Raw genomic sequence first — 24,149 nt, forward strand, 5'->3', positions numbered from 1 at the left:
TGACCACCAGGGGGCAGCTCCTGCATTGAGCGTCTGCCCCCTGGTGGTCAGTGTGCATCATAGTTGACTGGCTGAGCAGTCGTAATGGTCGCTTAGGCTTTTATACATATAGATATGCATAGCCCATGACACAGACAATAGTGTGGTAAAGGCCTGGAGGGGTGGGTCTGGGTGAAGGGGTCAATGGGAAAAAAAAAAAAGGTGAAAACTGTAATACTTTCAAAAATAAGAATACATTTAAAAAAAGAGAGATTTTTTGAGGTTTAAGTGACATATAATAAATTTAATATATTTAAAGTATACAATTTGGATTCTTTTGACATATGTATATACCCATTAAGCTGTCACTACAAGCTGTCAGGACCAGGAAGTTTCCCCAAGCCTACCTCCTGCTCCCTCTTTGCTCCTCACCTCTGTCCCCCAGGGGAACCACTGATCTGGTTCTGTCACATCAATTAGTTTGCACCTTCTAGAAGTTTATCTAAATGGGATCATACAGGATATATTCTTTTATTACTGCCTTCTTTCACTCAGCATAAGCATTTTGAGATTCATCTGTTTAATAATGAATATGTATCAAGACATTTTTATATTCTTTTTGCTCTTTAGATCATTCTTTTTATTGGCAAGTTCTATTCCACTGTACAGATATACTACAGCTTTTTTGTTCACTCATCTGTTGAAGGGGCTTTGCGTTCTAACAGAGGTCTGTATAGTTTTTTGGGAGCCTGCTGAATGATGTACATTGAAATTGTGATGCAGAGGCTACAGGCAACTGGGAACCTTCTGCTTGCCATCTAGGGACTTGGCCAGAGGCCCTAGGTATCAATGACATTACAGACACTGTCTGCTGGGACTCCCGTTGCACTTGTCTCTCTGGCCCCTAACCATGTTCCTTCCCAAGGGGCCTGGAGGAAGTTGGGCAATTATCCCAGTTGACTGCTGCTCTAGTCGGAGTCTTGGGGCTGTCTCCCTGTGGGGTCTCTTTCTGATGCTAAAAGGAGATCTCCTGCCCACTGTTTTGAAACTGGTGAACAGACATGAGAATCTGTAAAGGTCCTCAGACCATGAAGGTTTGTTCCTTCCCTTTATCCCTGGGTCTCCTGCACAGAAACTGAAGATTTGGGAAAGAGCACAAGGCACAAGGTATCAGAACTCATAGCTCTGGTATAGATTAGAAGGGACCCAGAAATCTCCATAGTCGTGTGTGTGTGTGTGTGTGTGTGTGTGTGTGTGTGTGTGTGTGTGTGTGCTGTGTTATATGACTTTCTGTGTGTGTCACTGACTCACATACTGAATACCTGACTGAGGATAAGTATAAAGAAGGGAAGCCTGGAGTTTCCACAGTGATGTGTGCCTTATTTTACTTGGGTTTTATTGCCTGTGTTCTGTATGGAAGACCTTGTCCATCACTTGTGTTTTGAATGTGTGACTGCAATATATGTGGTGGTGGATGCTTGATAGTTATGTGTGTGCAACTGTATTGCACACGTGAGTGACTTTTGTGTGAGTTTTGCATAGATTTCTGTGATTTGACTCACACTCTGGCTGTATTTACTTAGCTTGAGTGTAAGCCAGGGAAGTCTGTTAGTCTCCCTTTGGCAAGGCGGTGGCTGTGATAGTGTGTGAGTGCTCTTGTGTGTAACAAACGCACACCTTGACTTCCTTCACACAGAAGTTATGTAGGATGGAGACTTAACACCAAGATAATGAAAAAGGCCAACAAATATCCTACTTTCATATGCTTGGACTCACCATAGCTACAGACCAGAACCCACACTGGCAGCTCAAAAAACCCCGCCCATTTTGGAGATCTGTTGGGGGACATTTTTCAGTGATTTGAATAATACAGGAGCATCCCTGGAACCCCAATGTTGTTGAACTTCTTTGTCAACTTTGTTACACTGTTTAGAAACAAAATGCTCATATCTGATGTCACATATGTCTATAGTCAACTCTTTGTCTTTTTCCCACTTAATAGCTCTGTGGTCAGACATGCTTAGCAGCCTCCACTGTCAAATGGGAATAATTAGAATCACTGTGGAATCTTGTCTGTAAGGTGCTTACGTTCAAGCAAATTGTAAGAACTTAGTAATTTGTAGCCTGTAGAGGCCATGACATCTGACTCTCCAGTTCCTGAATGGTAGAGGACAATACCTGGTACATTGTCAGGAAAATTAGTCTAACCAAAGACTCCTCCCGACCTCCAGGCAGCCGCTTCTCCTCCCTATTACTGAGTGTCTCCCAGCCATCTCTTTCACTCAATGGTACCTGACAGGATAAAGGTACCATTTCTGTATTGTTCTCTTCCCTCAAAATGGGTCTCCTCTAGGAGAGATCCTAATACTTACTGGAATTATTTACCTGGTCAGATACACAAAGAACAAGATAAATGCCAAGTTCCACTCCCAAGCTTATGGGTATTTTGACATTCAACTTTAGCTTAACCTTTCTACCTCCCACAGGAAGAAATGGGTGAATTCTCTTTCCAGTGAAAAGATGATCAGAAAATCTACCTTTGAGACCAGGTTCTGCTGGGCAATATCTATGTGAAATTGTGTAAGCCATCTCACTACTGTCAGTAAATGAAGGAACAAAAATCACCATCTTCTCTACTTCCCAGATACAGAATAAACAATGGTAGATTGAGTGAAATTGAAGGTCCATGAAAGCCATTTGCAAAATACTGGGCTGTAGGACTATGAGTGGTGACCACTGTCTGAGCAGAAGGACTTCCTCAAATCCTGAGACTATATTTCTTAAGGTCCTGGCTCTTTTGTCTAATTTAAAAGAGGGAGAAACAGCAGGGTCATAGGAGCAGAGATTCCAATAAATCTAAGAAACATGAGAGAATTGAGACTACAGCAGTTACTAACTATGTGATCATGAAAGTTCTCACAACTTCTGAGTATGTACATGATGAAGTTTTACAACACTCACCTCGTAGGACTATTGAAATTTAATGTGGCAATAAATGTAAAAATGTATTGGTTTGACAGAGTGGTCACTAAATGTCAATTATTATAAATGTGAAGATCGGTACTAGAAATAGTGATGGTCAATCAGGTTACGGTGAATCCTAAAAGACACTTCCCATCCTTCAGGGTGCCCAGTTCTCACATGCCAGATCTCAGATCTCAGGTGTTTCCTGCCTGTGGATCCTCGTTTTGGAGCCATCTTGAAGCACCAGATGCAGATGGAGATAGATGCTCTGAGGTAAGTTTACTTCTTCGCAACAAGATGAACGCGCATTAAGACTTGTCTCACCAGAAGATTTACCCAATGACAGGATATGAGCTCCGAAATGCCTCTTGAGAGGGTGAGAGCTCAGATAAGGTAGCACAAGGAGCTAGGTCAGCTCCTTGGCCCTTTGTGCTGATCATCTCAAGATGCTGTTTGATTAAATTCCTACATTTGATCTTGGCTTTATTTGGGTAGTTAGCACATCATAAAAATACTAATTAAAAATTTCTGTGTTTATTTTATAGAGGCACTGTTCTCAGATATTCATGTGTCTTGAATTAGAACCCTCTTATTAACTCTAGGAATGTGTGATATTGGTATCTTCATGTACTGAGGCACAACATGTGCCCACGATAGATTCAGCTCCTTAAGTCAGCTGCTCAGAGAGCAATGTCACCAGACTCCCAGCACAAGGAATCTACCTGCAGAGCCTTACCTTCACTCAGTCCTCTGTCAGGTGTGCCCTGAGGGTCAGGGGGCAGAGGAAAGAGGTCCTGTGTGTCCCATTTATTCTTGCATCTCTAATTAGTAGCACAGTGCCAGGAACCTGGGTAATTAAAAAAAAAGGATGAATTTGTTCTGGTTTCATTTGAAAGAAGCCATATTGGACATTGAAGGTATGTTGCTTGCAATGAACACTCTAGCAGATTATATGAATTCAAGGAGATGTTATTTTTCTCCAGGAGAAAGTAGGAAACCCTACAGTGGTGACCACAATCACACTTTCAAAGTCTCTGGTCTTTGTCATTGTCCTTTCATCCCCAGGAGAGAGAAGAGCAGCATGAGGCCTGAGAACCAGAGCAGCGTGTCCCAGTTCCTCCTCCTGGGGCTCCCCATCACACCAGGGCAGCAGGGCGTGTTCTTCACCCTGTTCCTGAGCATGTACCTGACCACAGTGCTGGGCAACCTGCTCATCATCCTGCTCATCAGGCTGGACTCTCGCCTGCACACGCCCATGTACTTCTTCCTCAGCCACTTGGCCTTCTCCGACATTTCTCTCTCATTTGTCATTGTCCCAAAGATGCTCATGAATATGCAGACTCAGCATCAATCCATCTCCTATATGGGGTGTATTTCTCAGTTGTATTTTTTCATACATTTTGCTGCTCTTGACAATTTCCTTCTGGCTGTGATGGCATATGACAGGTACGTGGCCATCTGTCAGCCTCTGCACTACACCACCATCATGAGGGAGGGGCTGTGTGCTTTGCTGGTGGCTGGTTCTTGGATAGTTGCCTGTGTCCATGCTCTTATTCATACCCTCCTCTTGGTCCAACTATCTTTCTGTGCTGACAATACCATCACCCACTTCTTCTGTGACCTCGCTGCACTCCTGAAGCTGAGCTGTTCAGACACCTTCCTCAATGTGCTGGTCATATTCACTGAAACAGGAGTGATTTTCGTTCTTTGTCTTGGTATTATTCTGGGCTCATATATCCGTATAGGGACCATAATCCTGAGGGTCCCCTCCACTCAGAGATTCTTTAAAGCCTTTTCTACCTGTGGCTCCCATCTCTCTGTGGTGTTTTTATATTACGGGGCACTTGCTGGTGTTTACTTTTCCTCCTCATCATGGGGTTCCAAAGACATAATTGCTTCGGTCATGTATACGGTAGTTACCCCCATGCTGAACCCCTTCATCTACAGCCTGAGGAACAGAGATATAAAAGAGGCCTTAGAGATGTGTGTCAATAGGGTTAAATTCTTTAAGCAGCAATCACTAAATCCTCTGGTTGCAGCCAGGAGCACAGTGAGATAGATCTCCTAAGATTATTGTATGGTCGACATCTCCATACATCTTTCATAGAATATGAGTTCTGTCATCATATACATGAGTTGTTAATATGTTAACTAGGCCACGTTTGCTACTTGGATTGTTAATAATTCTTTACAACTAATTGATATTTTTTACTTGTTCATCATCTCTTACAAGATGTATGCAAAATCTCATGCAAAACATTTTGCACAATTATAATTGTGGATTTTTTTTCTCCTTTGAGTCATGTCAGATTTAGTTTATATATTATTTATACTGTGTTAATGAGGTTGCCCTGATTTAGCATCACAATCTGCTTCTGGTGAACTTTCCATTTATTTGTTTTTCCTGATTTTTTAATATTGGATATTGTTGGTTTGAAGCTGATTATGCGCATTTCTTTCCAACTCACATTCAATGTCATCATGTTGGTAGATTGCAATCAGCCATAATAAGAAAAATTACACTTTGGAAATTTCCAGGTACTACCAAAACAACAACAACAAAAAGCTTTGTAAAAAGAGAGAGACTTTTAAAAATGCATTTAACAGCACATAATTGCGTTGATAATTAGAAGATTTTTCTAGTACTGGGTCCTACCTTCAGACTTCATCTACTTTGGATACTTTCTATCTATATGTACAGATGCAGACAGAGATATAGATACTAGTTTAGTATAGATGGTAATGATGCAGCTTTCTCGCTGTTAGTGTTTACATGGTATTTCTCTTCTATCACTTCAAACTTTTCTTTGTCCTTATATCTATGAGGCGTCCATTGTTAACAGTGTAATGTTAGGTTTTGCTCTTTTTCTGTAGAGTAACAATTATTATATTTCTGGAGAATTGTATCTATTGACATCTAATGTAATCATAATATGTTTACATTTATATTTTCTTTTTCTGTATTTATATTTTTCACATTACTAGGTTTTTTATTGTGTTTTATTTAAAAAGTTCTGAACCTTATTTCTTAAACATATTTCTATTGATTTCAAGAGGAAGGGAAAGAGAGAGATAGAAACATCAATGATGAGAGAGAATCATTGATTGGCTGCCTCCTGCACATCCCCTACTGCGGATCAAGCTTGCAACCCAAGCACGTGCCCTTGATTGGAATCAAACCTGGGACCCTTCAGTCCACATGCCGATGCTCTATTCACTGAGCCAAATTGGCTATGCCCCATATTACTGTGTTTTTTATTTGATACAACTGTTTCCCATTTAGTCTCTTTCTTCCTCCTCTTTGATTAATTAAATATATTTTTGTTATATCATTCCTCCTCTATTTACATCTTATTCATGTATTATTATTACTATTTTATAATTATTTTATATATTATATATAGAGATTATTTTTACTTTCTCCTTAATTTTAACTATAATTTAAATATAAAATATGAAATTTATTATGTTAGCTTTTGTAGATGTACAGTTCAGTTGCATTTAGAACACTCATCACCTACATCTCATTCTAGGACACCTAAAAACACTTTATAGAATATCAATGCAATTAAGAGTTTGGCAATTATAAATTAGTGCTAAGAAAAAAATTAGCACAAAGATATCTATGAATCAGTATGAAGAAAAATCAGGATAAATGGGAAAATAGCAATGTGCAAAAGAGCATTTACAGGATGCCACTTTTAAGTGAAAATAAAGGGGAGATAGAACACATATATGTCTGCCTATTTGAGCAAAAAGAAATATAGGAAGAAAAAATAGTAGTTAAGTTCTGGAAATAGCCCAAGTGCCCATTAATAGATAAGTGAATAAAAAAACTATGGCACATTTATACAATGGAATACCACTTGGCTGTAAATAGGAAGAAAATCTTACCTTCTGTGACAGCATGGATGGGTTTGAAAATTATTATGCTAAGTGAAATGAGCCAGTCACAGAAAGGTGAACGCAATATGATTGCACTTACATGTGGAATCGAATGGACAAGTAATATTTTTCAAAAAATAGAAACAGAAGCATAGATACACAGAATAGACTGACAGCTATCAGCAGGGAGGTGGTTACTGAGGCTGGATGGACAAGTGAAGGGATAGGCAAAAAAAATCCTATCTAATAATAGACAAATATGCAAATTGATCAGACCTCCGACACACCCACAAGCCATGCCCACAAGCCACGCCCACCATCCAATCAGAGCGAGTATGCAAATTAACCCAAACCAAGATGGCTACAGCCACAGAGAGCAAGGTTTCCTAGGTAACAGAGGAAGCCAAGCTTTCTGCCTGCCCTTGCCAGGCCTAAGCCTCCACTCAAGCTACAAAGTTTCAATTATAGAAGGTAAACAAATTCAAACAAATGGCGGCAGAATGGAGCTTGAGAGAGCAGGCCAGGGTTGCCGCCGGCAACAGGGGAAGCAAAGCTTTCCGCACACCCTGGCCAGGCCCACCCGCTTAAGGCAACAAAGTTTCAATTATAACCCCAACACAAATGGCTGCCGGCCTTGGAGGGAGCCCCAGGCTTGACTCTGCTCCAGGCTACATAGTTTCAATTGTAGTAGGAAAATAAATTCCAGATACCAGGGCCTCCGCTTGGGTTGCCAGGGGGCGTGGCCGGCCTGCAAACCACCACAGGCCCCTCACTCAGGCCGCCCCACACCCCAAGGGAACCCCCACCTGATCCGGGACACACTTCAGGGCAAACCAGCTGGCCCCCACCCCTGTACCAGGCCTCTATCCTATCTAATAAAAGAGTAATATGCAGATTGATCATCACTGCAACACACAATATAGCTGCCCCCATGTGGTCAAAGATCCTGTGCCCATGTGGGCACAAGATGGCCACCACAAGATGGCCAGCAGGAGAGGGCAGTTGGGAGGCACCTGGCCTGCAAGGGAGGGCAGTTGGGAGGCACCCTGCCTGCAAGGAGGGCAGTTGGAGGTGATCAACCCTGCAGGAGAGGGCAGTTAGGGGTGACCGGGCCGGCAGAGGAGGGAAGTTGGGGGCAAACAGGCTGGCAGCAGAGTGATTAGGGGGTGATCAGGCTGGCAGGCAGAAGTGGTTAGGGGAAATCAGGAAGGCAGGCAGGCAAGCAGTTGGGAGCCAGCAGTCCTGGATTGTGAGAGGGATGTCCGACTGCCTGTTTAGGCCCGATCCAGGTGGGATTGGGCCTAAACGGGCAGTCGGACATCTCTCAAGGGGTCCCATATTGGAGAGGGTACAGTCTGGGCTGAGGGACAATCCCCCTCCGTGCACGAATTTCGTGCACTGGGCCTTTAGTATATATATGTTTACAAATATATTACATATGTATATATGTTACAGTCTATCTAATAAAAAAGTAATATGCAAATTGACTGTACCTCTGCTACACCCACAAGCCGCACCCCAAGCCACGCCCACCAGCCATGCAAATAAACCCAACCAAGATGGCTGGGTTAAGGAGAGCAGGCGGGAGGCTTGGGTTTCCCCGGCAATGGAGGAAGCCAAGCTTTCCGCATGCCCTTGCTGGCCTTGGCCAGGGGCAGAGCCAGGGGATAGAAGCCACCTGGGGGTCTCCTGCCCAGGGCCTGAGCCTCGACCAGAGGCTTGTGGCCTTGGCCAGGGGTGGAGCCAGGTGATCAGAGTGAGCTGGGGTTCCCTGCCCAGGGCCCGAGCCTTGGCCAGAGGCTTTAGGCCTTGGCAGGGGTGGAACCAGAGATTGGAGGAGATAGGTGTGAACTACAGAGTAAACACCTTTTCTGACCATTCATTGGCTTAGCTCCCTGTATGCCACTCGTAATATTCTTAGTAACTTGGGTATAAGAATCCCAAAAGGTGATCTAGGGATTTTCTACCACACTCCTGGTGAAAAAAAAACGAAGGTCTGCTGCTGGAGGGCTAAGAAATGTCATGTCCTACCCTAGGTGGTTTGGCTCAGTGGATAATGCCTAGGTTTGCCAACCGCAGGGTCCAGGTTAGATTCTGATCAAGAGCATATACCTAAGTTGTAGGCTCCTCCCTGGCTGGGGCCCAGGTCAGGGCTCATTCAGGAGGCAACCAATCAAAGTGTTCCTCTCACTTTGATGTTTCTTTCTGTGTTTCCTTTTCTCTTCGACGCTCTCTAAAAATCAATGGAAACATATCCTCAGGTGAGGATGAAAGAAAGAAAGAAAGAAAGAAAGAAAGAAAGAAAGAAAGAAAGAAAGAAAGAGAAAGAAAGAAGGAAGGAAGGAAGGAAGGAAGGAAGGAAGGAAGGAAGGAAGGAAGGAAGGAAGGAAGGAAGGAAGGAAGGGTCATATCCTATGAAAGACACATCTTGAAAATGCCTAAAGAAAGTTGTCATTTTTTCATGGTGAAGAGACCAGAGTCCATGTTGATGAAAACACCTTGGTGGCTGCGGTCACTGGCAGTGGCTGCAGCAGCGGGGTGATGGGGCTGGTGCCTTTCCCTGATCAGCCCAGTCGTCTCCCACAAAGGGAGGCCAGACTGCGGCTTAGGCCCGCTCCCCATGGGGAGCGGGCCTAAGCCGTCAGTAGGACATCCCCTGAGGGCTCCCAGTATGTGAGAGGGGGCAGGCTGGGCTGTGGGGACCCCCCACCCCAGTGCACGAATTTCATGCACCGGGCCCCTAGTATATATATATGAGAGATAGACACAGACAAACAACCACATGTGATAGACAGAAGGAAAAGGTTAGTAGAAGGTGGAAATGAACAAAGGGGATAAATGGGGATGAAATGGGACATGACTTTGGGTGGTGAACTCACCATGCAGTATGCAGATGATGTTTTACTGAATTGTACACCTGAAATCTTTTGGCTTTATTAACCAATGTCACCCCAATAAATTCAATAAAACAGAAATTAATGAGACTGTTCACCTATAGGAGATGAGGCAGAAGAGATGGGAAGATGAGTACAGTTATTTGTAAACTTTTGGCTATATTTTGCCATTGAAAAATGAACAGAAGAGGTGGTGAATAAAGCAAAATCGAATAAAACAAAACAGCCGTAGCCAGTTTGGCTTAGTGGGGAGAGTGCCAGCCTGCAGACTGAAGGATCCGACGTTCATTTCCAGTCAAAGGCACGTACTTCAGTTGCAGGCTTGATCCTCAGCCCTGGTTGGGGCACATGCAGGAGGCAACCAATTGATGAGTCACTGTCATATTGTTATTTTTTCTCTGTCTCTCTCTCCCTTCCACTCTATCTAAAAATCAATGGAAAACTATCTTTGGGTGAGGACTAACAAAACAAAAAACAAAGAATAAAACAAAACAAATGAACTTAACTATATTTCTCTAAAAATCAATGAAAAATATCTTCAGGTAAGTTTTAACAGAACAAAAACAAAGAATAAAATAAAACAGAAACAAAGAATAAAACAAAACAAATGAACCTAACTGTATTTCAAATGAATACCATAATTAGACTAAAGGGGGAAATGAAATAAGTAACTAAATTAATTTTTGAACCCAAATTTTATCTACATACTCTCACAAGTAAAAATCAACAACACTTGAAATAAAGTTTTAAGCTGTATATAGTGTCATTGACAGTGGTGTGAGTTCAAGATTCTGAAAACAACTCACCATGTATCCAAAGGTTCAGCAAAATTGAGGAAAAAGGAGTCCCTCTCACTCTGAGGGAAAGGAGCTATGTACATGGAAAAAGAGATGCTGCAAAGAACTCTATGGGGCCAAACTAGAATTAGATATGTCAATTTGAACTTATTAGTTTAAAAATGTATAAACAGATTTCAACTTATAGCTTATATGTTAACATCTATACTGTTCCCATTCCTCATTCTTTCGTACCATTCCAGACCTACCTCCTGTGAGTAAACTTTCCTTTAGTTTCTTAGTTTCTAGTTTGTATTCCTTGTATTTCTTCTATATATATTTCCAGTTGGCTTCTCTGAGATAATTTAGAATCCTTGCAGGCAATAAACACACCTAAGACTTCAAAATGAATAACTACAGTAATGGATTTGAACTTAGGGAATAAGAATCCACAAGTCCATCTATCTATAGTAATCTATAGTAATACAAGGGTAATATGCTAATTAGACCAGTTGTCCTCCGGACATCCTATTGCATGTCCTTCTAGGCAAAGCCACGGTGGTGGGGCTGAGGCAAAGGTGGTTAGGGGCAATCAGGCCAGCAGGGGTGAGCAGTTAGGGGAGATCAGGCTGGCAGGGGAGAGCAGTTAGGGGTAATCAGGCAGGCAGGGGAAAGCAGTTAGGAGCGATCATGCCAGCAGTGGAGAGCAAATAGGGGTGATCAGGCTGGCAGGAGTGAGTAGTTATGGGAGATCAGGCCGGCAGGGGAGAGCAGTTAAAGGCGATCAGGCCAGCAGGCAGAGGTGTTAGGGGTGATCAGACAGGCAGGCAGGTGAGCAGTTAGGAGCGAGTGGTCCCGAAATGCAAGAGGGATGTCTGACTGCCAGCATTTGGACATACCCTGAGGGGTCCCCAATTGGAGAGGGTGCAGGCCAGGCTGAGAGATCACCCCCCCCCTCCCCATGCACGAATTTCATGCACTGGGTCTCTTGTAATGATATAAATAAATAAATGAATAAATAAATAAATAAAAATAAGGGTGGAATATGGGCAAGTTCCTTCTTATAGTAGGATAAAACTAATAAATATATAACAAATGATAGAATTGGAAGAATCACTATTTGGCCACCATATTTGTAATAATTTTCTTATATGAAAATCACCAATGGATGTTAAGTATAGTAGGTGAAATTTTAATAAGCAAAAAGTTATGGTTATATAGTATCAAAATATGTACCTAACTGATACCTATTAATTATAAGGTTAAAATAGTAACTAAAAATAATGGCAACTTTACAGTAGAGAACCTGGTACACACTACCTTAGCTAACTGATCAAGGATAACTTTTTATGAGGCTAGCATTATCCTAATTTCAAAAACAGACAAAGACACAACAAAAAAAGAAAATTACAGGCCAATATCCCTGGTGAATATAGATGCTAAAATCCTCAACAAAATACTAGCAAATTAGATCCAGCAACATATTAAAAAGATACACCATGACCAAGTGGGATTTTTTCCAGGCATGCAAGGTTGGTATAATTTTTGCAAATCAGTAAATGTCAGCACATAAACAAATTGAAAAACAAATATCACATGATCATATCCATAGATGCAGAAAAAGCATCTGACAAAATCCAACACCAATTTTTTATAAAAACTCAGCATGGTGAAGGCCTGGGTTGGAAGGGGAGACAAGCTAGAAGGGGTCTTAGGGAAAAAAGGGGATATATGTAACACTTTCAACAATAAAGATTAAAAAAACACCTCAGCAAAGTGAGATTAGAGGGATCATACCTCAACATAATAAAGGCCATATATGATCAACTTATAGCCAAAATTATAGTCAATGGGCAAAAACTAAAACCATTTCCCCTAAGAATAGGAACAAGACATGGGTGTCCGCTTTCACCACTCTTATTCAACACTAGAGGCCCCTTGCAAGAAATTTGTGCACAGGGGTGTGTGTCCCTCAGCCCAGCCTGCACCCTCTCCAACCTGGGACCCCTCGAGGCATGTCCAACTGCCTGTTTAGGCCCAAAGGCCCGATCCCGGTAGGATCAGTACTAAACGGGCAGTTGGAAACCCCTCTCACAATACAGGACTGCTGGCTCCCAACTACTCGCCTGCCTGCCTTCCTGATTGCCCCAAACTGCTTCTGCCTGCCAGCCTGATAACCCCCTAAGCACTCCCCTGCCAGCTTGATTGATGCCTAACTGCTCCCCTGCCACCATGTTTGCCCCTAACTGCCCTTCCCTGCAGGCCCGGTCGCCCCAACTTCCCTCCTCTGCCGGTCTAGTCACCCCTAACTACCCTCCCCTGCTGGCCTGATCGCCCGCAACTGCCCTCCCTTGCAGGACTGGTCCCTCCCAACTGCCCTCACCTGCTGGCCATCTCGTGGCGGCCATCATGTGTCCACATGGGGGCAGCAATCTTGTGTGTTGGAGTGATGGTCAATTTGCATATTACTCTTTTATTAGATAGGATAGAGGCCTGGTGCACGGGTGGGGGCCAGTTGGTTTGCCCTGAAGGGTGTCCCAGATCAGGGTGGGGGTTCCCTTGGGGTGTGGGGTGGCCTGGGTGAGGGGCCTGTGGTGGTTTGCAGGCTGGCCACACCCCCCAGTGACCCAAGCGGAGGCCCTGGTATCTGGGATTTATTTATCTTCTATAATTGAAACTTTGTAGCCTGGAGTGTTGCCAAGCCTCCTGCTCTCTTCAAGGTGGCAGCCATTTTTGTTGGTATTTATTTATCGTCTATAATTGAAACTTTGTAGCCTTGAGTGGAGGCCTAGGCAGGCCAGGATGTGCTGTAAGATTGGCTTCTTCCATCGCTGGGGGCAACTCAAGCCTCCTGCTCTCTCCAGCTCCGTGGCTGCCACCATTTTTGTTGGTATTTATTTATCTTCTATAATTGAAACTTTGTAGCCTTGAGTGGAAGCCTAGGCCGGCCAGGGTGTGCAGAAAGCTTGGCTTCCTCCATTACCAGGGAAACCCAAGCCAGGATCCTGCTCACTCCGTGGCCGCAGCCATGATGGTTGGGTCAATTTACATACTTGCCCCTGATTGGCTGGTGGGCATGGCTTGTGGGTGTAGTGGAGGTATGGTCAATTTGCATATTACTCTTTCATTAGATAGGATAGTATTGGAATTGTAATAGCCACAGCAATCAGACAAGAAGAAAAATAAAAGGCATCCAACTTGGAAAGGAGGCAAGAGCATACAATGGAGTAAAGACAGTCTTTTACATAAATGGTGCTGGGAATATTGGACATACATGCAAAATAAAACAAAAAAAAGAAAGAGCCGAAACCTGTTTGGCTCAATGGATAGAGCGTCGGTCTGCGGACTGAAAGGTCCCAGGTTCGATTCCGGTCAAGGGCATGTACATTGGCTGCGGGCACATCCCTGGTAGGGGGTGTGCAGGGGGCAGCTGGTCGATGATTCTCTCTCATCGATGTTTCTAGCTCTCTATCCCTCTCCCTTCCTCTCTGTAAAAAATCAATAAAATATATTTTTTTTAAAAAAGAAAGAACCACCAGCTTATACCATACACAAGGGTAAACTCAAAATGGATAGGATACTTAAATATAAGTTGTGAAACCATAAAAATTCCAGAGGAAACCATAGGCAGCAAAATCTCAGACATCTCTTGTAGCATTATGTCTGTAGAGACATCTCCTAGGGCAAGAGAAACAAAAGAGAAAATAAGTAAATTGGATTACATCAAAATAAAAAGCTTCTATACAGCAAAAGAAACCATAAACATCATGAAAAGGGAGCCTACTATATGGGAGAACATATTTGCCAATGATACATCTGATAAAGAATTAATAATCAAAAAATATAAGGAACTCATCAAATTAAACAAAAGGAAGACAAAAACTCCAAATAAAAATGGGCAAAGTACCTAAATAGACACTTTTCCAAAGGGGACATACAGATAGCCAAGAGACATAAGGAAAAATGCTCAAAGTCACTGATCTTCAGAGAGATGAGATGCAAATTCAACCTACAATGAAGTATCACCTTATACCTATCAGAATGGCTACCATCAACAACTAAAAGTGTTGGCCAGGCTTTGGAGAATAAGGGACCCTAATACACTGCTGGTGGGAATGCAGATTGGTACAGCCATTATGGAAAACAGTATGGAGTTTCCTTAAAAATTAAATATGGAACTGCCATTTGACCCCGCAATTCCACTTCTAGGAATATATCCTAAGAAACCCAAAACACCAATCAGAAAGAATACATGCACCCCTATGTTCATAGCAGCACAATTCACAATAGCTAAGATCCGGAAACAGCCCAAGTGCCCACCAGTAGATGAGTGGATAAAAAAGCTGTGGTACATTTACACCATGGAATACTATGCAGCTGTAAAAAAGAAGGCTCTTTTACCCTTTGAGACAGCATGAAGGGACCTGCAGAGTATTATATTAGGCAAAAAGCCAGTCAGAGAAAGACAAATATCACATTATCTCACTTAAATGTGGAATCTAATGAATAAAATAAACTGATGAACAAAATAGATCCAGCGACATAGAAGCATGGAACATACTGTCGAATCTCAGAGGGAAGGCAGGCATGGGTTGGTGGGTGGGAAGAGATCCACCAAAGAACTTGTATGCATGTATGCATAATCAATGGATCCAGATAATAGTATGGTGAGGGTCTGGGGTAGGGAGTGGGGGCAGGCTAGAAGGGTTAATGGGGGGAAAAGGGGGACATATCTAATACTTTCAACAATAAATTTTTTTTGAAAATTTGTTTAAAAAAAGGTTAAAAACACTAGCTACTGGAACATTATCATATGCCTTCTAATAATATGCACTGGTATATCAGTTATAAATCTAAACCTGAAATATACATACAAACATACATACATATATACGTACACATACACACAGAGAAGGTAAACATAGTAGAATGTTAACCATCGGGGAATTGGCTGAAGATTGCCAAGGAATTCTTAATATCATTATTACAACCTTTCTATATCTTTAAAATCATCAAAATAGAAAGTTGAAAAATCTATTTTTCCCAGCTGGAGCAATACCCAAGAACAAAGGCATCCAGGGCATGACTGGAATCAGGAACACTGTCCCCTAGGACCCCAGTACCTCTGGCTCTTGGACACACAGCTACCCAAGGGGAGTCAGAAATCAGCCACAAGCTTGGGGACTTGCTTGCAGTCTCTCATTAGCAGTAAGTGTCATCTCTGGACTCATTATCTGGAGCTGGTTAAGGAAAATGAAAGTCTGTAGAAGTGCCAAGTCCCCAGATATTTCTTCTGTGTGTCTGGATATTAGGTCTCCTGAAGAAAACCTGAGGAGGTGAAGGTGTCTGAACTCACCAATGACGAGCCCATGTGAGAGGAGCTGGAAATCTGCCCTTGGTGATGGATCTGCCTGTGTGCTAGGGTTTTCATGTGTGTACTCTGTGTCCATGACTGTGTGTGTGCATGCATTGTACATGCTTGTATAGGTGCTGTTTGATAGTTGTGTGTGTATGTGTTATGAATCTGACTCACAGTCTTGTTTTAGCATATGTGGACCAAGTTATCAGCCTCCTGGCGTGTGGTTAGGGACTCCTGATTCATGTCTGTGATCATAAACACTGGCATCACAGCTGAACATTGGGAGTGAGACTGTTGTCTCTGCTGCTGGACAAGAAGATGCCCTACCTCACCATAAACCAAGGTCAGCTCAGAGAGAGCTCAGACCTCTGCTCAGCAGTGTGTTGTGCACATGTGAGCTGTGCCTGTGGGTGACACTCTCGTGTATGAGAGCTGGAAGTTATGTTATTGGATTTTCTCTGTGTGTATGTGACCATGTGTGTGTGAGACTGTATGCATGGATGTTGGTGGTGGTTTAATGACTGTGCCTGTGACTGAATAGGCTTAACTGCCCCATGCTGACTGCCCTCCCCCAGCATGGGAAGGCCAGACCGAGGGAAGCTCATTAATATACTCTTATTAATAGGAGAGTGTATACTGCTTGTGTATACTGTTTATGTATATGTGGTGAGTTGAGTGTTCACCAGGTGCACCATGAAGCAGGTGTTGATGTGCATTGTGAGTGTGTTTTGTGGTGAGAGGTATATTATTGTATGTTGTGTATGTCCAACTTTGTGTTAATTATGATGTGTATGTATGCATATGAGTGTTTATGAGATGAACCACGTATTGGCTATTCTTCCTTTAGGATGGAAATTTGGCCATGGGTGACTTACATTCCCAAATCAGCAATGTGTGTGTGTGTGTGTGTGTGTGTGTGTGTGTGTGTGTGTGTGTGATCTGTATCCATGACTCAAGTGTTTCCTAAAGTGTCCTCCTTGTGGGGCACCATTACCTAAGATACTCAAATTCTAAGCAACACCCTGTTTCTTGAAATGGATCTGCTATCATTTTTATGTACCTGAGTGTGACTGAGTTGCTCAGAATATTCCCACTTTTTCTTTATTTTTACTAAACATTCCAGGGAAACAAACAAACAAACAAACAAATCATAAACACCAGGCATCATGATATGTGAAGGTATTGGGCAGAATTACCATTAAATAGTGACATAACCTTGGGGAAGTTATAGAAAACATTGGTTTCACTTTCATGTCTATAAAATGGAAAGAATGACACAAGTTTTATGAATCTTGAAGAGGCCCTCAGTAAATAGATATTGCATAAATAGATCTTAATGTATTTGAGAACTTTTGTCATTTGGAAAGTAAATAAATATGAAGGAATAAAATTATGTAGTTAAGGGAATAAAAACATTTTGGACAACTCTGAGTCCTCACAGCTCTAAAATAATATATTGTGTTTGGCTCCTAAGCAAGAAAAGGGAAGTTTCTGATCACACAGACATATTAGACTGAACCCCATGAAGTAGCTAACAGTTGGTGATTTTTAATTTATAGAAAATGGTAGTTCATATATATCAAGTTATAAACATTACATAGCACATATGTATTAGATACTAATATACACACATGTATTTGTGCACCATTCTGTCCCTGTTGTACTGCTGTGTGCATACAAAATTTGTGTCATTTATGTTTCTATTTCTTAAAAACGAAAATAGGGCAAAAATACAAATCCATAGAGCAGCTGTGAAGAAGTTTTTAAATCTGGGAATGTAGGGGCTGATGTGTGGATTTAATTAGGAAATGTAGGTAAAGTCCTTAGCCTGGTACCCAAATATTCATCTAAATGTTCAGTATTATTATGAAAGATACAATTCTGGTTTTCAAGATATTCTGGCATCAAGTGGCTTTTAATGGCCACCCATTTCCAGAGTGTCCCTGAGTTTACAGCTGAGGGTCAGTGGGACCCAACAGGTTCACAGGAAGTCTGACAATGCTCCAACAACGCCCACTCAGCACTGGAGTCTCACAATACTTTCAGGCGGAAACAACTGAAACCACTTTGTAGATGCTCACCTTCTATTGCAGCCACAGTGAATTATTATGGTTTGGCTCTGGCCTGATGCAGAAATGATCCCTCCATGCTCATCAAGATGTAAACTCATAGAAGTGGGCACCTTGTGTGTTCACTGCTGGATTTCACACCTTAATAGAGGTTCCGACACAGACGTGATGTTAAAGGTAATATTTGAATAAACAGCGAACCCCTCTTACTTCTGTATGATGAGGTCTTGTGACTACTTTGGGGGCTTAGTGTTTTCCTGGAGCCAGAATGGGAGAGAGGGAAGAGGCATACTTCCAAGGGGTATGAGAAATTAATATGAAAGTTTTTAAAAATGAATGGGTTTCCCAGAGAATGACAGTATGAGATATGATAGTTCTGATCTTCCTTTCTAGGTTCCTGAGATTCCCACACCTTCATCCCAAGCAGACAGAAGAGCAGCATGAGGCCTGAGAACCAGAGCAGCGTGTCCCAGTTCCTCCTCCTGGGGCTCCCCATCCCACCAGGGCAGCAGGGCGTGTTCTTCACCCTGTTTCTGGGCATGTACCTGACCACGGTGCTGGGCAACCTGCTCATCATCCTGCTCATCAGGCTGGACTCTCGCCTGCACACGCCCATGTACTTCTTCCTCAGCCACTTGGCCTTCTCTGACATTTCTCTCTCATCTCTCATTGTCCCAAAAATGCTAACGAACATGCAGACTCAGGAACAATCCATCTCCTATGTGGGATGCACAATTCAGTTGTATTTTTTCATACTTTTTGTTAGTCTTGACAATTTTCTTCTCGCTGTGATGGCATATGACAGGTACGTGGCCATCTGTCAGCCTCTGCACTATACCACCATCATGAGGGAGGGGCTGTGTGTGCTGCTGGTGGCTGGCTCCTGGATTCTCTCCTGTGGCAATGCCCTTTTGCACACCCTCCTATTTGGCCAGCTGTCTTTCTGTGCTGACAATGCCATCAGGCACTACTTCTGTGACCTTGCTGCACTCCTGAAGCTGAGCTGCTCAGACACCTCTCTCAATGAGCTGGTCATATTCACCGAGGGAGGAGTGATTTACTTTTTGTGTTTTGGTATTATTTTGGACTCCTATATCAGTATAGGAAACATCATCCTGAGGGTACCATCATCTAAGAGACTCTCTAAAGCTTTTTTTTCCTGTGGCTCCCATCTCTTTGTGGTGTTTTTATACTATGGTACATCTGCAGGTGTTTACTTTTCCTCGTCATCACTGGGTTCCAAAGATATAACTGCTTCAATAATTTATACAGTAGTTACCCCCATGCTGAACCCCTTCATCTACAGCCTGAGGAACAGAGATATAAAACAGGCCTTAGAGATTTGCGTCAATAGGGTTAAGTTCTTTAGGCAGCAAGCACTAAATCCTCCTGTTGCAGTCAGGAGCACAATGAGATAGATCTCCTAAAATTATTGTATGGTCGACATCTCCATACATCTTTCATAGAATATACTTGCTGTCATATGTACAGTGTTGTTAATCTGTCATCTATGTTAAGTTAGCTACTTGGATTATTAATAATTCTTTATTCCCAATTAATATTTTTCACATGTGCATCCTCTCTTATAATATACATGCATAATATATGCCCAACATGTTGCGCAATTATAACTGTGGTTTTGCTCTTTCTGTTTTGAGATATGTCATTTTTTGCTTATGCATTTTTAAGAATTTTATGTTATCGAATAGCCACTTACTAAGCATCATGATCTGCTCCTGGTAGTCTTCCCTTTTCATTACCTGATTTTTTATGCTGCCTTTTGTTGGCTTCTGGCTGATTGTGCACATCTCTTCCTAATGTTGACTGACTGCAATCAAGCGTGATAAGAATAATTACACAGTAAAAATTGGTATGTTCTACCAAGCAAGGATGTTAGAGTAATAGACTTTTTAGGAATGCATGTAAGAGCACACCACTAGTTTTATTATTAGGAAGAGTTTTTAGTAATGGGTCCTACCTTAAAACGTCATGTACTTCTGATATTAATATTAACATGTTATATCTATGTAGATATAGGTACATATACAGATAGAGATACAGATATATATACTACTATAATATAGCATAGTATAGCATAACATAGCATAGCATAGCACAGCATAGCGTAGTGTAGTGTACTATAGTCAGTATGGTATAGTATAGTGAAGATGCAGCTTTATCCTGGTTGGTGTATAAATGATATTTCTTTTCCATTGATTTAAACATTTCTTTGTCCTTATATCTGTGAGGTGTGCATTGTTCAATATGTAATGCTGGATAGTGTTCATTTTATGTAAAACAACAATTAGTATATTTCTGGATATACTGTCTATGGACATCTAATATAATTATAATACATTTGAAGTTATATTTTCCTTATTACTATATTTGCCATTTGATAAATGTGTTTCACATATATTCCTCTTGTCTTCCTCTGTTTCACGTAAATATATATATATATTTAGTCCCATTTTCCCTCTATTAACGTATTAATCATACATTATTATTATTGCTTTATAATTCTTCTATGTGCCGTTGGCAGGCATCACTTTTTACTTTCTACTTAGCTATTTGAGGTATACAATTCAGTGACATTTAGGAGACATATCACCAATATCTCATTTCATGACCATTAAAGAAAACTCTATGAAACATCAACTGAGTATTTTTTAACTGTGAGGAAAATAAGAACAAAGATATCTATAAGTCAAGGTGGACAAATACTAGAATATATTGCTGAATGAAAAAAGCAATGTGTAAAAGAGTATTTATAGCATGCTACTTCTTATGTAAAAACAAAGGGGAATAAAATATACATGTGTCTGCCCATTTGAGCAGAAAGTAGCACAGGAAGAATAAATTACAAACTAATGAAATTGTTTACTGACAGGAGTTAGGGCAGAAAAGATAAGCAGATGAAGATAATTATTTGTGTAGTTTTGACTATGCTGCTTTTGCAAGTAAAACATAAATATTAAAGGTGGTAAATAAGCAAAGTAGAATAAAACAAATAAAATGTACTTAACTATATTTCAAATTAACTCCAAAATTAGAGTAAAGGGGAAAATTAAATAAGTACCCTAAGATATTGTTGAAACCAGAATATATCAATTAAAAATAAAACACTGAAAACAATGTTTTAAGTTGTACATTGTATGGCATTAACAGTTCAAGGTTCTGAAACAAGTCACTATGTATCCAATGATTCAGTACATAAGCAACCATTGAGGAAAAGGAAGTGATCCTCACTCTCAGGGAACAGAGCTCTGTACATGGGAAAGGAGAGGCTGGAAAGAAGTCTATGATGTCAAACTAGAATTGGATATATCAATTCAAAATCCTGGGTTTTAAATGTATAAACAGATTTCAATTTACATGTTATATATTTTTTCCCAATTTTTTTATTAAGGTATTATATGTGTACATATCTTACCATTGCCCCCCCACCCTACTCCCATATATGCCCTAACCCCCCAGAGTTTTGCGTCCATTGGTTATGCTTATATGCATGCATACAAGTCCTTTGATTGATCTCTTATCTTCCCCACCTCTCCCTAACCTTCCTGCTGTAATTTGACAGACTGTTTGATGCTTTACTGCCTCTGTATCTATCTTTTTGTTCAAGTTTATAATGTTCTTTATTATTCGTAAATGAGTGAGATCATGTGGTATTTTTCTTTCATTGACTGGCTTATTTCACTCAGCATAATGTTCTCCAATTCCCTCCAGGTTGCTGCAAATGATGAGAATTCCTTCTTTTTTATGGCAGCATAATATTCCATTGTGTAAATGTACCATAGTTTTCTGATCCAGTCATCTGCTAATGGGCACCTAGGCTGTTTCCAGATTTTAGCTATTGTAAATTGTGCTGCTATGAACATAGGGGTGCATATATCCTTTCTTATTGGTGTTCCCAGTTTCTTAGGATATATTCCTAGGAGTGGGATTACTGGGTCAAATGGGAGTTCCATTTTCAGTTTTTTGAGGAAACTCCATACTGGTCTCCACAGTGGCTGCACCAGTCTGCATTCCCACCAGCAGTGCACGAGGGTTCCTTTTTCTCCGCATCCTCGCCAACACTTGTCGTTTGTTGATTTGTTGATGATAGCCATTCTGACAGGTGTGAGATGGTACCGCATTGTTGTTTTGATTTGCATCTCTCGGATAATTAGTGACGTTGAGCATATTTTCATGTGTCTCTTGGCCTTCCTTCTGTCTTCTTTTGAAAAGATTCTATTTAGGTCCGTTGCCCATTTTTTTATTGGATCATTTATCTTCCTTTTATTAAGTTGTATAAGCTGCCTGTAGATGTTGGAGATTAAACCTTTATCAGTGATGCCATTTGCAAATATGTTCTCCCATGCAGTGGGCCTTCTTGTTGTTTTGTTGATAGTTTCTTTTGCTGTAAAAAAACTTTTTATTTTGATGTAGTCCCATTTGTTTATTTTCTCTTTAGCTTCCATTGCCCTAGGGGCAGTATCGGTGAAGAAGTTCTTTTGGCATATGTCTGAGATATTGCTGCCTGTGGATTCCTCTAGTATTTTTATGGTTTCCCGTCTTATGTTTAAGTCCTTTATCCATTTTGAGTTTATTTTTGTGTATGGCATAAGTTGGTGATCTAGCTTCATTTTTTTGCATGTATCTGTCCAATTTTCCCAACACCATTTATTGAAGAGACTGTCTTGACTCCATTGTATGTTCATGCCTCCTTTGTCAAATATTAATTGGGTATAGAGGTTTGAGTCAATTTCTGGGTTCTCTATTCTATCTCATTGATCTATGTGTCTGTTCTTGTGCCAGTACCAGGCTGTTTTGAGAACAGTGGCTTTGTAATACAGCTTGAAATCTGGTATTGAGATTCCACCTACTTTGTTCTTCTTTCTCAGGATTGCTGCAGCTATTTGGGGTCTTTTTTTATTCCAGATGAATTTTTGGAAAGTTCATTGTAGGTCTGTGAAATATGCTGTTGGTATTTTAATGGGATTGCATTGAGTCTATAGATTGCTTTGGGTAGTATGGACATTTTGATGATGTTGATTCTACCAATACATGAACACGGTATGTTCTTTCATCTGTTTATGTCTTCCTCTATCTCTTTTTTCAGTGTCATGTAGTTTTCCACGTATAGGTCTTTTACCTCCTTAGTTAAATTTATTCCTAGGTATCTTAATTTTTTTGGTGCAGTGGTAAATGGGATTGCTTTTTTAGTCTCTCTTTCTGTAAGTTCACTATTGGTGTATAGAAATGCCATAGATTTCTTGGTGTTAATTTTGTATCCTGCTACATTGCTGAATTCATTTATTAAGTCTAATAATTTTTTGATGGAGTCTTTAGGGTTTTCTATGTACAGTATCATGTCATCTGCGAATAATGACAGTTTTACTTCTGCTTTTCCAATTTCGATGCCTTTTATTTCTTCTTCTTGTCTGATCGCAATGGCTAGTACTTCCAGCACTATGTTGAACAGGAGTGGTGAGAGTGGGCATCCCTGTCTTGTTTCTGTTCTTAGGGGAAATGGTTTTAGTTTTTGCCCATTGAGTATGATGTTGGCTGTGGGTTTGTCATATATGGCTTTTATTATGTTGAGGTATGATCCTTCTATTTCCACCTTGATGAGAGTTTTTATCAAGAAAGGGTATTGGATTTTGTCAAATGCTTTTTCTGCATCAATTGATATGACTGTGTGATTTTTATCTCTCAATTTGTTTATGTGATGTATCACATTTATTGGTTTGCGGATATTGTACCATCCTTGCATCCGCGGGATAAATCTTATTTGGTCATGGTGTATGATCTTTCTGATGTACTGCTGGATTCGATTTCCTAGAGTTTTGTTGAGAATTTTGGCATCTATGTTCATGAGGGAGATTGGCCTGTAATTCTCTTTCACTGTGTTGTCTTTATCTGGTTTTGGTATTAGGGTGATGCTGGCTTCATAGAAGGAGCTTGGAAGTGTTCCTTCCTCTTGAATTTTTTGGAATAGTCTGAGGAGGATAGGTTTCAGTTCCTTGAATGTTGGCCAAAATTCCCCTGTGAAGCCATCTGGCCCCAGGCTTTTGTTTGCTGGAAGCTTTTTGATGACTGCTTCAATTCCTTCCATAATTATCAGCCTATTGAGATTTTTAGAATCTTCCTGAGTGAGTTTTGCAAGGTTGTATCTTTCTAGGAATGTGTCCATTTCCTCCAGGTTGTGTAGTTTGTTAGAATAGAGTTGTTCATAGTT

The 24,149-nt window shown here is 41.1% G+C and overlaps 2 protein-coding genes across 2 annotated transcripts; both read left to right on the plus strand.

Annotated features, from left to right (window-relative positions):
* Window positions 1–4,024: 4,024 nt before the first annotated feature.
* LOC307111279 (olfactory receptor 1J4-like) lies at window positions 4,025–5,002 on the plus strand (the record flags this gene model as incomplete). The annotated part of the gene is made up of 1 exon (XM_079791066.1): window positions 4,025–5,002. One exon carries the CDS (start codon window positions 4,025–4,027, stop codon window positions 5,000–5,002), a length of 978 nt encoding a protein of 325 aa, XP_079647192.1.
* Window positions 5,003–18,366: 13,364 nt separating this feature from the next.
* Window positions 18,367–19,344, plus strand: LOC307111280 (olfactory receptor 1J4-like; the record flags this gene model as incomplete). The annotated part of the gene is made up of 1 exon (XM_079791067.1): window positions 18,367–19,344. One exon carries the CDS (start codon window positions 18,367–18,369, stop codon window positions 19,342–19,344), a length of 978 nt encoding a protein of 325 aa, XP_079647193.1.
* Window positions 19,345–24,149: the final 4,805 nt, after the last annotated feature.

Source organism: Cnephaeus nilssonii, assembly GCF_951640355.1.
Source record: "Cnephaeus nilssonii genome assembly, chromosome: 14".
NCBI lineage: Eukaryota > Metazoa > Chordata > Mammalia > Chiroptera > Vespertilionidae > Cnephaeus > Cnephaeus nilssonii.